The sequence below is a fragment of the Maylandia zebra genome, linkage group LG18, assembly GCF_041146795.1.
Source record: "Maylandia zebra isolate NMK-2024a linkage group LG18, Mzebra_GT3a, whole genome shotgun sequence".
NCBI classification, from domain to species: domain Eukaryota; kingdom Metazoa; phylum Chordata; class Actinopteri; order Cichliformes; family Cichlidae; genus Maylandia; species Maylandia zebra.
In genome coordinates, this window is record NC_135184.1 from 13,236,523 (window position 1) to 13,253,854 (window position 17,332).

The 17,332-nt window shown below is 42.0% G+C and overlaps 1 protein-coding gene across 3 annotated transcripts; it reads left to right on the forward strand.

Annotated features, from left to right (window-relative positions):
- Positions 1-487: 487 nt before the first annotated feature.
- LOC101482961 (uncharacterized) lies at positions 488-13,270 on the forward strand. Of its 3 annotated transcripts, XM_076876860.1 has the most exons (5): positions 488-700; positions 1,398-1,487; positions 4,007-8,569; positions 8,606-12,019; positions 12,139-13,270. In XM_076876860.1, the coding sequence occupies exons 3-4, from the start codon at positions 4,039-4,041 to the stop codon at positions 9,121-9,123; spliced, it is 5,049 nt and encodes a 1,682-aa protein (XP_076732975.1). In that variant the 5' UTR covers positions 488-700; positions 1,398-1,487; positions 4,007-4,038; the 3' UTR covers positions 9,124-12,019; positions 12,139-13,270. The 3 variants fall into 3 exon arrangements, with proteins under 3 accessions (XP_076732975.1, XP_076732974.1, XP_076732973.1); XM_076876859.1 differs by having other exon boundaries at positions 1,377-1,487; positions 4,007-12,019; XM_076876858.1 differs by having other exon boundaries at positions 4,007-12,019.
- Positions 13,271-17,332: the final 4,062 nt, after the last annotated feature.

Genomic DNA, 17,332 nt, shown 5'->3' on the forward strand with positions numbered 1-17,332 from the left:
GGTGTTGTTGTTGTTGTTTTAATTGTATGATATTCTGCCTCCAACTGGTCTGGATCATATCTGTAAAGGAGAGTCCCACCCAGCCCATTTGCTCAGTCACTCCATCTACAAAAGAAAAAACCAAAAGCAATAACTGAGTAAATCTAATGAGAAAAAAAACCATAACAAACTTTTATACTCACTTATTTATTGATTCAAGGTTTTCTACTTAATATGCATCGTTGTCGTTTTATGGTCAACCATAAATTAAGGACATTTCAACAAAATTTCTCAGAAAACACGTGACTTTTCTATATTGGGAAGATGGGATGTACCACTGTGAGAGGAGCCTGGTGGAATAGTCCAAGTGAAAATATCTTTAATCTGAAAAGTCAACATTTGTTTTCAGTGTCACGTTTCTAAGCCCTTACATGCCTTGACCTTTGCAAACAGCTCAAATGACTAACTCTGAAAGCAAAAGTAAATAGCTGGTGAAACAACCCCAAAACAGAAAGTTTAAAAAACGTACAAAGCATAACATGTCCCGTTACAATGACTCAAAACGAAACTCACGGGCAGAATAAAAGCTCCGATGGGGACACAAACTGTGGTTTTCTGGATGACACAGCTGTAAACCCAGATGGTGTTGGACATCCTCTGAAGCAAAGACGTGTACCTTTGTCTTTACGCCGAGGCAGCAGGAAATCACACCAAGAGACAGGTGAAAAGCATAAATGTGTTATTTTATATGTGGCAGACTTCAGAACACTTCATGCACATCCAGAGTGAGCTAAGGAGTTTCTTTCATATCTGTTTATATGTGATCAATAATCAAATTTGATTTGATTAAATGACTGATTTTAATGCATATTTCTTTAGTCAAAATGTGATTTATGCGCAGACTTTTAGCTTAACTTCAAGAGGTTATCATAAAGTAGGGCTATTAACTACTAGGAGTTATGGCCATTATTACACATAAAGCATAAAAAAAACTTAATGATGAGAAGTTGTTTTCGTATTGCTTTTATTTTGACATAGCAAGAAAGTAAGTGTTGTATTTTGTGTGTTGTGTGTGTGTGTGTTCATTTCTAGATTTGGCTATTAAATAATCTGTTTGACAGATGGCAATAAGGTTACTGTGCACACACTAAGTTAACCTAATTTGGAGCTATGAAGACACACAGAGCTGCATGGTGTTGTTTAGATGGACTTGTTTTGCATGTTTATATTTCCCAAAGATACAGTTAGAAAATACTGATGGAGAGATGCACTGAGGAGAAAAGACTTTCAGCCAAATTCCTCTGCATATGAGCAACATGGGCTGTCAAAGACATTACTCGTAAAATAAGACACCGGTTAGCATTTTGCACTTCTGCTTTTCCCTTGTTGTTTCTCAGTCCCCCGTTCTCTCTTCACAGTCTCTACATCCTCATAGACAAGCAAAGGAGTGCGGAGTCTGGAAATAGGAATTCAACAAAACTGAACCAGAGTCGTCATTTCAAAGCCAAGTATGTAAGACATAACTGCATGGCGTGTCCATTGTTTAGTTATAGCCTGGGCCTACTGCTGTGTTAATGACATCTTATTTATTCATTTAAGACTTGGGGACAGCGTCCACAATACAGTCCACAATATAACATATTGCTGGAGAGACAGCTAGTTAAAATCTTGTCATTTGCTTTTATGTTTATTTTGGGGTGTCCTGTGTTATGGTGCTTTGAGTTTTTGGAGTTTTCTATTACAAATATTCATGGTTAGTTTCTTTGTTTTCATCCTTGGGCTATTCTTATTTACAGTTTTGCTATCTAGCTTAGTTCTTGGTTATAGTTTGCTTTTAGTCACTGTTTCAGTATATACCACCCATCTCTGTGTAAGGTGTTCTCATGCTTTAGTTATTTCCTGGTTTATTTTGGAAACTCTTGTCTCATGTATGTTATATTTAGTTTTGCTTCACTTTGCAATCTGCCTCCTCCTCTGTCTGCTTTTGGGTCCACACTTGAACCAACTCCAAACATGACAGTATCACCATTCACCTTTTTACTTAGAGAAACATACTTAGATGGTACTAAGATGCTGCCGTGATGCCACAAGTTGACAGGGAAGCTTTTGTTTTGGGGGTGCTTAAAATGTAAAATGGAAGCAATTTACAAACAGGATTTGAAATGATGAGTTTATGTCTTTCTTTAAAATAAGAAAAAGGCTGCTGTTAATTCAACAGATGCCCACAACATGTGGTAAAAGACTTCTAGGCTTAAATCGGGTTAAACGAAGTTGAAAATGTAATGTCTTTTTATGTTGTTTCTGTTTAGCTGCATTCAAATTATTTTATTTGAATGCATATATTACAAGGAGAGCAGAGATGTAATTCAAAGTAAAAGCCTTTTCTATTTTGGAATAAACTGAACATTTATTTGATTAAATACTCTGAAATTATTTTGTTACTTCCACACATATATGAGCTTGAGCCCCAGACTCCAACGGCCAATGCAGTGTATCCCAGGAGCAAATCTGTTTTATTACTCGGTTAAGTCTAATGACTTCAGTGCTGAGTGTATTTGAATAGGCAGTGACCTGTTTTTTAGTTTCCATTGGAAAACAATATTACTGTATCCCACTTTTTTCAAAGATTCTTTTGGTAAATATGTCACTGGCTGCAATTGTGTGCAAGCTTTTTCACCAGTCTACTGTTCTTTACAGCACTGTCGCCCACTATTATTTATTTATTTACTTTTTCAAAAATGACCTCTGACAAGAAAGCCTAATTTCTGCTGTTCAATACCAGAGAAATTGAAACTTTTACAAATTATGCCAAATTGCAAAATGCTTAGCTCTGTCTCTAATAAAACCTCGGAAACTTTGTTCAGCATCAGGCAATGTTCATATGTTGATTCATGGTTTTCTTCCATTTTTGATCTAGTGCAGAATATTTTTAAGGGATTATCTGCTATAAAAAGGCAGGATAGAAAAAAATCTCCTTCATATTTTTCTGTCTTAAAAGGCGCCTTCTGTGATGCTTACACCTCTAATGAAGTCTCACAAGTGTCAGCTTTGTTTTTATACATTGTTAAAAAAAAACTTAACAGTTTTTTTGTTTTACAAATGTGGCGGGGTGGGGGTGCGTGTGTGTGTGTGTGTGTGTGTGTGTGTGTGTGTGTGTGTGGTGGTGGTGGGGGGGGGGGGGGGGGGGGGGGTCATTTCCCGAGGGGGATGTAAGCTGGCAACATAAACAGGGATATGTGGTCCAACTGGCCCAGGCGGGTGATGGTGAGGCTTTGTAGTAGCTCTGTTTAATGTTGGAGCAGACTTTATCCTTTTCGCAGATGTAGCACAGTTTACATGCAAGTGAAATTTGGGGAACACTACTTTTAAGTCCACATGATTAAAGACGTCAGCTTTAATGTGTGCTGCTTCTTATTCATCTTTCTTATTCAGGTGGGTGTGAATGGCATTATGTAGAAGGCTAAGGGCTGAGTTAGATTTAGCATTGGAAGCTATATCTAGTGCCGTGGTCAGAATAGCTTGAATCTCACGAGGAAGAAAAATCTCACAAACTCTAAGTCTGGAGAGCAGTGATTGTCCACAGTCTTAGTATTATTTGCTCATTTTTCATTAATATAAAGGGAAAGACCCCCACCTTGCTGTTGTTTCTTTGAGTTCTGGTTTCTGTCTTGACAAGTGCATTGGGTTTTGCTGGGTAAATCCTCTGCAGCAGTCCCCAGTGAGTCTATTATCTTCCAGCTGTAGCCTCAGCTCATCCCCTTTGTTAATAATCGTGGTTTGTGAGGAAAAGGCTGGGCAGCGTAGGTTTGTGCAGTGTTTTCTTTACCCTTTCTCACTCACCAGCTTGGCAGGCTCATTTTTGTTTCCTGTATCACTGCCTCTGCCTTCTATCCCAATTGATCCCAGGATCCTGACTTGGGAGATGACCTAAAACAGCGCTTGAGTGATACTTTTTGCCTAAATGCTCTGGCACTGCCTTGGGGTAGTCTGTGATCATTAAGTTGTTCTTTCTTTTTTTTTCTTCTAGAAACCTTTCTTCTAGACACCAAAACATCAAAAATGGGTAATGAATTACCAAAGGAGAGTAACATGGGAAGCTCCCTGAGATGCTGCAAATGTTTTAAAGTCTTGCCTCCATGCAAATCATTTGATGACTTCTACAAAAGTACTATTCATGGGCGATACGTATATGTGTTCAATGGAGGTGAATACTACAGACCAGTTGGTTACGATGATGCATATGAGTGTGATTATTGCTTTAATAAGCCAATCAGAGATCAAGAGGAAATGAGAAGAGAAGAGGAGAGGAGAAGAGAAGAGGAGAGGAAGAGAAGAGAGGAGGAGAGGAGAAGAGAAGAGGAGAGGAAGAGAAGAGAGGAGGAGAGGAGAAGAGAGGAGGAAAGGAAGAGAAGAGAGGAGGAGCAACAGAAAGAAAAACTGAATCAAAGACTAAAAGAATCTCACCAACAAGCTAAAGAGCAGTTTGAGAAAAAATTGAGCAGCCACATCTTAGATGAATGTGAGTCCAAACGAGATGTTCTAATAGGGTGTCTGGATGAGTTTCAAGCCAGCTATGAATCAGGCAGTGACAGTGATGAGTTTCTTGAAATCCTCTCAGTGAAATGCAGTCTTCCACTTTCAAATCTCAGTCTGAGTCAGCTCACAGCTGATCAGCTCAGTGAGATCCTTTCAGTCCTGGACAAACTTCTGTTTGATGAGTGGATTAGTGCTCCTCCATCCATCAGCACTCTGCAGCACACTCAGGTGTTCATCACAGAGCTCTGTGCTCTGTCTCTGGAAATATCTGAAGGAGTTTCCCTACAAACCATCTCCAATCATATGCAGTCCCTTTTGGTATCCATCAGCCAATCAGCATGTGGTGTTTTTGAGATTTTCTTCTTGTCTCAAGCCCTGTATCTGAACCTGATGCACTTTTTCAGTGATGGTAGCAGATCTGATAATGATGCTGTCCTCATAGCCAAACAATGGGCAGAATATGAGATTTCCACTGAGAACCTCTTTATAATTGAATTCCTGAGCACCCTCACATCATCACTGCAGAGTGCAGTTGGAAGAGCCTCTGTGTTCACTTTAAAGATGGAAATCCAGTGTTTAAAGCTTCTCTTATTCACACTCACAGATCTAAATGGAAAAGAAGCCCACTCAAAATCCACTGAAATGCTCCTCAAACTTGTGCAAAGAAACCAATGGACTCCAATGGAAGCAGTCACTCTGCTTAAAGCACTATCACAGAAATATGCAGATGATGATTCCATAACTGAAATCCTTACCTTGGTACGAGTGTATGACATACCACCAGACTGGATAGATGACTGTGGGCACTCTCTAATCCAGCTCCTTGAATCTGCTGCTGCTGAGAGATTTTGTCAGGATTTCCAAAAGACTCTAAGAGGAAACGATGAGAACAGTGTAACTGCAGTTCTAGCAGAAGTAAAGATGTTGTGGAATTTGGATGACTCTGTCATTGATATGATAAAAAACATTAACACTGGTGTCCTGAAATATACAGAAAATGTACCAAAAGAAGAAACTTTTATGAAAGATTCATTTAAATGTGAATCTTTGAATGCAGACAACATACAGAAATGTCTGTGTCAGCTCTGCAAAGCAGTGTTCAACATAAGAGGCCGGTGGCCCACGGTGAGGCAGATGGTGCGGTGGTGTGGACTGGTGCTGACTCATAAAAGTGGAGTGGTACAACTGGTTGGTGTGGAAGAAGACCCATGTGTTACAGCCATGTTTGCAGCCATGCAAGTCTGCATGGGAAACAAACTGGACATTGTGCTGAGCTCTGATGTTCACTCAGAGGAGCAAACAAAGGAGTGGTCTGACTTCTACAAGCACCTTAACATTTCACTTAACACAAACATGAAGAAGACTGACCCATCATTCCAGGATGTCTATGAAGCAGACATTGTTTATGGTACAATGGATGATTTTGTGTCAGATTATGTTCAACGTGGCATAGAGGCAATGGAAACAGGGCATACACAGTTTAGTCGTGGATTTATTATTGAAAAACAAAGTCTCAGAGTTCTGCATGCTCTGGAGCTTTCAAGACTCAAAGACGATGACTCCCTGGTGTTTGCTGCGGAGGTCCTGCAGAACCTCATGAGTAAATTTCACAGTGAAGATGTGGGACTGAAACACATGTTCATTAAGGCCCTTTTTCAGGTGCTCCACAGCAATCTAAACCAAGATACAACCACTGACACAAAAATCATCACCATCTCAAAGAAAATCACCGGGAAGAAAATGCTTTCTAATGAGATCTTTATTTTGACTTTTCTTGAAAATCTCTTGCAAGTGTTTGCTAGAGAAACAGAAGCTGTTAAAAACATGACAGATCCTGCAGGCAAATGTTGTTTGGAGAATTTATTTGCCTGCGTGGAACAATTCCAAGACTTAGACAAAGAAACCAAAGAAGTCTTCAAGATGGTTTCAAATCTTGGGGAACAAAGACTTTGGTCACCAGTAGAGGTCTTAAACCTTCTTGGAACATTAACTGACCACCACTATGATCAAAACTGTATTTTCATCATGAAGATTTTACATTTGATGGAAACATATCAGGTTTCCTCTAAGTGGAAAGATGAAAACAATAAATCTCTCCTTGAGCTCATAGATTCATGCACAACTAAGAATCTGATCCAGCATCTAGAAAAGAGCCTTAAAGATGAGAAAACTGAAAGCATTGACAACCTTTTTTATGAAATACAGCAGATGAAAGAAATTGATGAACAAACACTGAGTAAATCATACAACATAGTAACTCATGTAACAAACTTAATCAAAACTGGTGAAATTAAAAAACACAGAGACATACAGCGAGCTAGGACTCTGAGTCACAGCATGGAGGTTGGGGATTTACAGCAGGTCCTTGCAGTCTTATGCAATGCTGTACACCTCCACAAAGCTGAAAGGAAGTGGTTTCCCAGGACAACTCAGATGATAAGCTGGTGCCTGTTGGCCTTGTCTGACACTGGGAAGCTCCTGGAGATGGGAACTGGAGAAGGAAAGTCTTGTGTCATAGCGATGTTTGCAGTGCTGCGTGTGCTTAGAGGTGAAAAGGTGGATGTGGTGTCCAGCTCTTCTGTGTTATGCCAAAGAGATGCTGAAGAATGGGCAGAATTTTACAAATACTTTGGCATTACAGTCGACACAAACACAAATAAAAATGAGGATAAAGATCGGAAAGAATGCTATCAGAAGGACGTGGTGTATGGAACCATTGAAGCCTTTGCTGCTGATCACCTTCGCCAAATATTTGAGATGAAGGATGTGAGGGCTGATCGTAACTTTCAGTGCATCATTATCGATGAAGTGGACTCACTGCTGCTGGATCAGGGAGTGCAGCTGACATACCTGTCCAGCCCCATGGTCTCCATGCAGCACCTGAACATTATTCTCACCATGATCTGGAGCCACGTCAGTCAGTATGGCTTCCTATCTACAGGACATCAGACATTTGTAAGAGGTCCTCCTGCTTCATTCTTCAAGGCCATCTATGACTCAATAAACACAGAAGACACTGAAATTAATGATCCAATGGACATTTTAACTATTGCTGAAGAATCCAACTTTGTGCCAAAAGGATTTACAGAAGATATCTACAAGAGCGAAAAAGATGAACTTCTCAGTAAACTGAAAACAGTGAGTCAGGATGCTATGGTAGACTTTTTCAAAGAAATTGAGGACTATGTGCCTTATGGCTTTACTGTTTACACGCTAGATGACAAGAGACTACTCTGTCTTCAAAAGTGCAGTCCATATAATGACCGGGACATCCCAGAGCTTTCATTTCTTGTGCTGGAGGAAGGATTGTGTTGTCCTCTCTATGAGTCAGAAGAAGTTCTCATCAAGCCCATTGCAGAATTGATCTCTGAGAGGATTCAGTACACCCCATGTGAAAACAATACAGAAAAAATCAGCATTCCTGGATTCTTGAAGACTCTGGTGGAGAAGAAAGTCTCAGTGTGGGTTCAGAATGCCTTTCTGGCAATGTTACTGAAAGAAGGACGAGAATATGTCATAGAAAATGACAACGTCTGTCCAGTGGACTTCAGATCCACTGGTATTGTTGAACTGAATAAGAAATGGGGGGATGGTCTGCAGCAGTTTGTGGAGATTAAACACCAAGTCAAACTGAGCACAATTTCAACAGTGACAAATTATATTTCCAACGTTTCGTTTTTTGAGAAATACCAGGGGAAAATATACGGAACAACAGGAACACTGGGGAGCAAAGCAGACATTCAGTTTTTGCAGGACCTGTATCCAAATCTCTCTGTGTGCAAAATACCAACATTCAACAGGAAAAAGTTATTTGAGGTCAAAGGTACTCTGAAAAAAACAGCTGAAGAATGGAAATCTGAAATAAAAGATGTGGTCACAGCTCAGATTTCCCCAAATTCATACAGAGATGGAAGAGCAGCGTTGGTGATCTGTGAAACTATCAACAAAGCCAACGAGATCTACGAAGAGTTGAAGAGCAGCATCCCAGGTGAAATCATTCTCTACTGCCGCAGTGACAGAGACAGTTTGAGTAAAATAGACAAGGAGCTGCTTCCTGGTGATGTCATTGTACCTGGTGATGTCATTGTACCTGGTGATGTCATTGTTGCCACAAACCTTGCCGGCCGTGGCACAGACATTAAAGTGTCCCCAGAGGTGAACAATAATGGAGGGTTATTTGTGATCCTCTCTTTCCTCTCTGAGAACACAAGAGTGGAACTCCAAGCTTTTGGACGAACTGCACGCAAAGGTAAACCTGGATCTGCTCAGATAATCATTTCCACTGAACACCTGCAGCCATCTTTCAGCACAGTGTCCTCTCTGGAGGAAGCCAAGAGCACAAGAGACAGACTTGCAGCAGAAAAGATAAATCATATAATGAACGATGTTGCTGAGATGAAACTGCGGGAGGACCTTTTTTCAGAATACTGTGAAACACTTCAAGATATTTATAACACCACTGATGGAGACGAGGAAAAAGCTGTTGTTGCCATCATGAATGAGTTCTGGGGGATTTGGCTGCAAACTAAATCAGAAGAAATTGATCAGTTGAAAAGAAATGAACTGCAAGAGAGTCTGAAAGCTGATTTGTCAAAGGCAAAAAGTTAGTGTCAATGTCAGACTTCACCAAGTTCCAGCATTTATCACTACATCAAGTTTGGAAATGTTGCACTGGGTGATGGAAAGTGGGATACCGCAGCCAGACTGTTTGAAAAAGCCATGACAGAGGATAAAAGCTGGGCAGCTGTAGCATTTTACAATCATGCATACTGCACTATACAACAAAAGAAAGCAGATTACCTCACTAAGGCCATAGATGAGCTAAAGGAAGCACAGAAGTCTGTGAAGTATCTCATTGAAGAACAAATAGTTTGCCTTCAGTTTGCAAAAATGTCCTCTGCAGACTCAACCGACAGTAATGCAACCAGCCTGGAAAAACAGTTATCAACCAGGTCCACAATGTATAGTTACTTTGACAACAACATTACTGAGGCCATCCAAAAGTTGGATGAAATAAAAAAGAAAGAAAGCAATGCAGCAGCCGAAGAAACAACGATTCGTGAACTGGTGTCAGATGCTGATGAAGATCTCCAGATAGAAGCTCACAATCTCTGCAGTCGAGGTCTGAACTTTGTATTTTCTGTGAAAGAAAAGCCTCGTTTCTCATGGGAAGGTCTGCTGGTGTTCTTTCTTGGAGTTTTACAGATTGTTGGAGGAGCACTGCTCACTGCATTTACATTTGGAACATTTGCTCAAGTTGGAATGGGACTGATTATTGAGGGAATATCAGACTGCATCACTGGCATTGAGGCCATGGTGACAGGAGAATTCAGCTGGAAGTCATGGGCTATAGAAAAAGCCATTTCTATTGGTGTCTCTCTCATTGGGTTTGGAGTTGGAAAGCTGATTTCAAAGGGCTTCAAATGTTTTAAATCCTTAGTTAAATTTGGCAAACAGCTTAAGTCAATGCCAAAATTTCTCTCTAGACAAGCTAAAGATGGCTTCAGTACTGTTTTAAAGACAAATATGAGGAATGCAGTAAAACACACAGCTAAAAAAACTGCAGAAGAACTAATCGCCTATGGACTGGGAAAGGCAGAAGATGAAATAATAAAAAAAATATTAGAAGAAATCAAAAGCAAGGTGAAAGAGAGAACTGATCATGATGTGAAATTAAAAATAGAAAAAGAGCCGTCATCTTCATTAGTAGACCTCATTATTCTTTCACACCTTGAGGACAAAAAACAACTTCTCCTGAATGACGAGAGAAGAAAGGAAGAGCTGCTGGCCTTAAGCAAAACTGCAATACAGCCATTCCATGAAGACCTCAGGTGGCAGAACAAACTGAATTCATCCCTCTACAAAGTGATTGAAAAAGCTAAATCACACACTGGAGGAACAGCAAAAGCAATTCTGACAGTTATACAAGGTGTCCACATGGTCACACTGGCAGGGGAAGCCATCAGTGCAGTGCTCAGCCTGTCAGACAAATTCTTTTCAAATTTTCATGAACAGCTGAAAATATTTAAAGAAAAGCAACGAAAATCAGAGACTGTGAATGTAAGTGATCTGTCTGCAGAAGACATTAAACTGCTGAAAGATTTCAAGCAGGATTTAGCCAGCACCATCAGTACGTTATTGGCTGATGCTTTGGTGGAAGTTTTCCACCAGAAGTTCTCCAGTCACATTGTTTCTATTGTTAAAGACCAGGCAAATGGTGTTATTGGTAAATATGTAAGAAAGGGTTTAAAGAGTGACAGAACAGAGGAAAAGCTCAGAGCAGGACAGGAAAACAGATACATTGCATACATGCCAAAACACCCAAATTCTAACCTAAAAGTTGAAGGAGAGGCAGGTCAACGCTCACGATCACATGCTGAAAAGATCAAGAACTCCACGACTGCAGGCACCATCCTTGATATCAGAGTCCTGTCAGAAGCCACTGGCACTAAAGTTGTCATCCTAACAGAGGACAGCAATGGAAGACTTACCAAAATGCAGGAGCTGAGCCCAGACACTCGACATGCCAGTCAAACTGTGACCCTGATCTACAGACCAAAGAGTGACCAATACCCCGATGGCCATTATGATGTGCACATCAACAACCAGACAGTGAGCATAGACAACAAAGGCAAGAGCTGTCTGTTTTCTGCTTGGGCACGTGGAATAAAACCACAAGCCAGTGAAGAAGAGATCACTGTGGAAGCAAATCGTCTTCGATCTGTGGAGGCTGATGCTCTCCTCAGTTACCCAGGCCAATGGGAGCCTTTCATCAAGCGGAAAGAATTAACTGAAACAATCAGGGGAGGGGACTGGTACATGTTAGAGGGAACTGCACCCAAACAAGCCATAAAAGAAAGCAAAGAGTTACGTCAGAAATTAGTTGGCCAAGTAGAAAAATACAAAAACTGGCAAACACATGCAAAAGGAAATAAAGGAATTGGAAAGTTCATCAATGCAGATCACCAGCCACCAGTCAGTAGCATATTGAAGGCCAGAAAATTGAACCAGAATAGCAGATTAGCAGAAGCCATGCTTGAAGTGGCAACAAACTCATCTACTGGGAACATTTCTGATGTACACAAATATCATGGCCGTGAACTTCCAACAGTTTATGTGCCTGCAGAAGTACATCGTGAATTTCCCAGTACAAAATCACCAGCCTTCAGAGACCTCTTGGCTGCAGCCATAAGTAGTAATGATGTTGTGGGTACTTTCAAGCTGACAATCCTTGGTTCAATGCCAAGATTCTGGTTGGATAGTAGCAGGAACTTCAAAAACTTCCAGAATACAAATATAAGCAAAAGCAGACTTAAAGATTTTGAAAAAAGTTTTCCACACCACAGTGAAAAGATGGTAAAGGAATGGTCTGACCAGCTTAAAAACAAAGGTGTTATGACAGATGACCATCTAACTACTATTAATAATTGGATCGCTAACCAGGGCTACAAAGATCAAAACGATCCACACAGGAAAGAAGTTGCCAACCTCCTCTGATGAAAAGGTAACATCAAATTTTACATCATATTATATGTGATTCATAATGAAAGGGATGGGAGGTACCTGGAGTAGCATGCATTGTGGTAAGCATCTGACCAGAGTGGATTTCTGTTTTCTTTTCAGTTTGCGAGAGAGGAGAATGTGACTCTTACAAGCAAATGAAGTACAGTGAAAACCTGGAGATCTTCCACCTGCCTAATCATCATTATCAGATATCTCTGTGCCTTGGTTTAATTTTAACTTAATTTTTGTATTCAGTGTGCTTATCACAGAAAAAAACTGTTTGTTTAGCCATTTTTAGCTCAGTATAGATTGTAAATTAATTTGTTAACTTGCTTAGACTTTGTAGCAAAGCAATAATTACACTGTGTCCAGCAAATTAGTGTGGTGATATTAGATGTGATAGTTTTAATCTTTCAATACCAATGTTGACAATAACAAAAAGGGAAGATTTTAAAACCTGAGACCTGTTGACATTTGTCACCTTTTAACTCAATGTTCAAATATATGAACAGCTGAAATTGGTCACACATGTTCTGACTCCTTAGCCAGTGCACAAAGAGGACACAAAAATGCAGCAACAAAGTGTGTCTTAAAGTACATTAATAATCACTCTCAAAGGCTTCTAAATCATTAACTCCAGAGTGCCTGAGGGTCCTCCAGTGTTCAAGAGATAAACTACACATGTGTTATATTAAGATCTAGCAGCTTGATTTTCTTTTCTGTTGGTTGGAGCACAAGGTGACTGCTGATTCTGCAAGAGCCTGACTGTGAAAGAAGCTCTGGAGATAAAGAAACTGCTTGCAATGAATCACAGAAGCTACAGAAAAAAACCTGCATGTAGTTCTCTGTAAGCAGCATCCCATTCGTTATCTGTTTAATTCAGTGTAACTATGATGGTGGTGGCGAGGGAGGTTAACAATGAAATTATAATACATATTATCTGTATTCACCTGAAAACCATATATCCATATCTCTAAAATATTTCTGTCAAAATAAAAGTGAGTTAGTAGTAATAATTGCAGTGATTTCCTGTTTTCTTCCAGTGGTGCAGATTACTGTAAACTGTAGTAATTTCCCTTACTACTATGGAAATGTTTTTACACAATACTGGACAATAAAACTGCAGGGAAATGTACCAATATGATATTACATATTTTAAAAGTTTATTTAAATATATTTAAAACATATTGGTGAAAATATGGCCTATAAACATAATTGGCCACTGTTATGAAATTCTGGATTAAATTGAATTACACACAAGCTGGTTGTCTTTGTGAGTTTTTAATTTGTCTTTGCAAAGTGGTCAGAACAACAATACAAATTTAATCAAGATTCAATCAACCAGGTTCAATCAAAGTTATCACTCTGTGTCATATGGAAACCATGCTGCTGTTTTTAGATGGAATAGGCACCGTTAGTGTGAAGCAACAGTTATAAGAAAAAAAAAACAGAGACAAAATGTCAGGTTTACGGAAAATTGAACCCAAACACAGGACTTCCTAATTACTAAGTTAAACTTTCAGTCTATTTTATTTCATTATTTATTTGTGCAATATCCAGATCGCGGCTGTGGGTGGGATTAAGGGGCCTCTTCCTGTAGTTGAAATTCATGGCATGCTAGTGGTACCAGTCTCTCTCTGATCTCTAGCTTCAGCTGGGGTGGAGTGAGGCAGTGTCGCAGTTCCCAAATAGTTGTTTCTCATCCGTCAGGTTAAAGCTGGCCCAACCCGGGGTAGCGGTCATGTCCGGTTAGGGGCTCTGTTGGCTCTCAGGTGACTGTTTCCTCGCGGCTGCGTGCAGCGGGGCTAGGGGAGGGTCTGTGCTGACGGACGTGGGTTACTGACCTGGTAGCCTGGCTGCCCCTGGGTGGGTCCGGGATGGGCGTGAGGTTCTGGGGGCGCTCCGTCTCTGGGCTGGGGCCCGGGCCGGGCCTCGGGGGCTTGGGTCCTGGTTGGTGTGTTGGTTGTGGGCGGGTGGGTGCATGGGGGCCCAGCCCTGGAGCAGGGTGCCGCCGGTGCATCGAGCCACCTGGGGGGCTCTTCAACTGGTGGGGAAGATTGTCACATCTCGCAGGAGCTTTCCTCTCCTCAGAGGAGGCCACCCCCCCCCCCCCCCCCCCCCCTGTCCCCTTCTGGCTGCCTCTGCCTCAATTTTATCCCACAACTTAGACATTCACATTACTCACACTCTCATTACACATACATATAGGATCTTGGGGGTGGGCACGATACACGGAATCCAAAGTACCATCAGGGTGTACACCCCACCCCTGGCGTCGTTGCCCACCTCTCAATGTTAAATACACGTAGACATTGAGGGCTAGCAGGAGGGACCATGCGCTCACCTGCTGCTCTCTGGCAGGTAGCTCCATGCCCTCCTGGGTTTTAAATGCACCTTAGAACACACATGCATCAACACTACAATGAGCGGGTGGAGGGAGGTTTGGAGTCTTCTCTCACCCCCATTCTCTGCGACCTGCTGGAGCGGGGGGGCTAGGAGGAGGAGTTGGCCGTCCGACTGCGGTCTGGAGTGTGGGGCCTCCCTGCTGCTGCGGAGTCGGGGCGGTCTGCCTCCCCCCACCGCAGGGAAAAGGGTAACACCACCTGGGTCTGGGTGCAGTTCCCCCCTCCAGGGGCAAGGGTACCTAGACCCGGTTTGTAGAGTACGCTTGGGGAGTGTGATTGTGTGTACAGCGTCTCTTTATGTCTGTCTCCACGTTGGTTGAGTGTGGAGTAAGTGCATATGAGAGCATGAGGGTGGGAATGGATGTTTGTATATGTGTGTGCCTGTATTTCTGTGTCTATATGTCAGGTTGGGTATCAGGCGCCACCTCTCTGGGGACATCTTAGGCCCTCCAAGGTTTGGAGGCCTATCTCCCCCTACCACCACTTTCCCTACCAGTGGCAGACGCCCTCAGACATCGGTGCGTTGGTGGTTCTTTGTGTCCGGGGATGGGTGTCCAGGTACACACCGGCTCACTCCTTGGCGGCCGCTTATCGGGGCCTGGAGCCTGGGGCTCGCTCGGGCCACTTCGGAGGTGGGGTGCCCCCAGCCTCTCGGCCTGGGGCTCGGTCACTCAGGCATGGCTGGCTGCCGGCGGAGCTCACGGGCGCGTCACTACAACCCCCCCTGGCTTCTGCTCCGCGGCTGCTGAGTGACCCCTCATCTGGGACTCTCCTCAGCTCTTTCTGGGACAGTGGCGCAGCTGCCCCTCTGTTGGTCTTCCTTGGTCTCTTGTGTTCTGGGGGCCTCTGGATGTCTGGAGTTTTGATCTCCTCCATACCTGCTTCACGCCCTGGAGGACGGGGCTGCGGCCCCCCCACACCCTCTAGCAGATCATTACATGAAGGAACCTTTTAAAAAACAAAAAACAAGCGCGTCCATGCTCACAGGTGTACACACGGGTGATCACACCCACAAACTACACCCTTTTTGGCTCCTACCTCAAAGCACACTGTGTTATGTTGATCTTATGTGCTGCACAATAATGTTTAATATTTAGTATTTACTGTCATATTCCCATATATCATCATGATGTTGTTTATTCTATTACTCTTGTTCTCTTCTGCTTGTTTTCTTTTTTCTTTCTCAGCAGGTGATCGATATATGCATTTTTTTCTTTTTTTTTCTGCTCATTCTGTTGGTTTTTGTCTTTTGCCCTTCTCCCCCGTCCCTCTTCTCAGCTGTTTCTCTTTCCCTCTTTCTTTCTCCCCTTCTTTCCCCCAGTCAAGTCTGTCCCGTATTCAGTAAGTGAAAATAAAATAAACAATAAAAGGTGAATCAAATGGACCATTACGGCAAGGCTGGGATGGTCAATTTGGTAAAGTAAATCCGTTGGGCATCTTTCTTTGCCTTTAGACAACAATTCTGATGGCAAAAGAGCCAAACGGGACAGGCAAAAAAAAAAAAAAAAAAAAAAGTATATAGAGCTTTCTACTTAGCTGAGCACTCCAAGCGCTTTCTACAGGCTTCGTTCAGCCGGTCACACACATTTTCATACCCTCATTAGGGAGTTTCATAGAAGCAGAGTGTAGGAACATAGACTCTCCTGGAGATTAAATGGATGAAAGAGATTGTGTAACCATGGAGCTAAACTTCACCGAAGCCTTGACAAAAGGCTAAAATTGGTAGCAGATGTTAAGTGTTAGTGCTATTATATCTGATGCACAACTTGAATCCCGTCGACCAGGCAGGCCCTTAAAAGCAGCACATATAATTATTCCATTCACCTCAGATTTACAGCTAACCACAGTCTCAAAGATGAAGCCCACCACACACCATGTTGATTCAATCGAAATTAAAATGTTTTATTATTCGCTCCCTGTGCATACAAAGAACTTTGATCATGTCACTGTGAACAGGGCATTAATACAGCAGAACAGATCTGCACTGCACACACAGATACTCGCTGGAATGACAGGATAAGAACCCTGAGTCTGGAATTATCATCTCTTCTTTTATTCATTGGTGGTCGTGTTGTTAAGTAAGTCTCCAAAACGTACAACTTAAGCAAACTGATGCTGATGTTGCCAGATGTCAAGTTGTCAACATGACAAAAGACACAACTATCAATCACAGGCAAAACTCTGTGATTACAAAACTACTCAAAGAGCTGAAATGTTAATGTGAAATTATTTTGTTCTATGTTTATTGCTTCATTAATTCATAGATTGAGTAATAATGGCAGTTATTAGTAATGCTGGCTCTCTTGCATTGAACTCTTCAGACTGCGACGACGGCCTTGCCGGTGTTTTCTCCCTGCAGCATCCCCATAAAAGCAGCCGGCATGTTATCAAAGCCTTTTGTGACGTGCTCCCGACACTGCAGTTTGCCCTGTGGACGCACAATACACAGATCACAAATACAATACATCACAACAGAAACATGGGGAAGCATGTTTATATCTTTATTTAAAAGAAAAGGCTCACACTAACCTCTTTCACCCACGCTAACAGTCTCTTGAGGGTCTCAGGGTGCTTGTGCTCCCACCTACTTTGCAAGAATCCCTCCATCTTCAGCTCCTTAAAGATCATGGTGAAGTAGGGATACGGACCTAAAACACAGGTCGTTCAAGAGAAAAATTTAACCCATCTTTCACTCACAGAAACTACAGTTCATGTCTACAATAACCATCTGTGTGCCTCCACAGCACTTGTGGATCTTTAGCAGTGCAGCTTCTCCCTCCAGTGGAAAAAATACATGAATACAGAAGAAGTTGTTGGTGGTGTATTATATGCATTTTGTGTTCTTCGCAGTGATATTTGTGGGCCTTTGGGTTCCAGGCCCCTCCAGAAAGGTCACTGTTCCCCTTCAG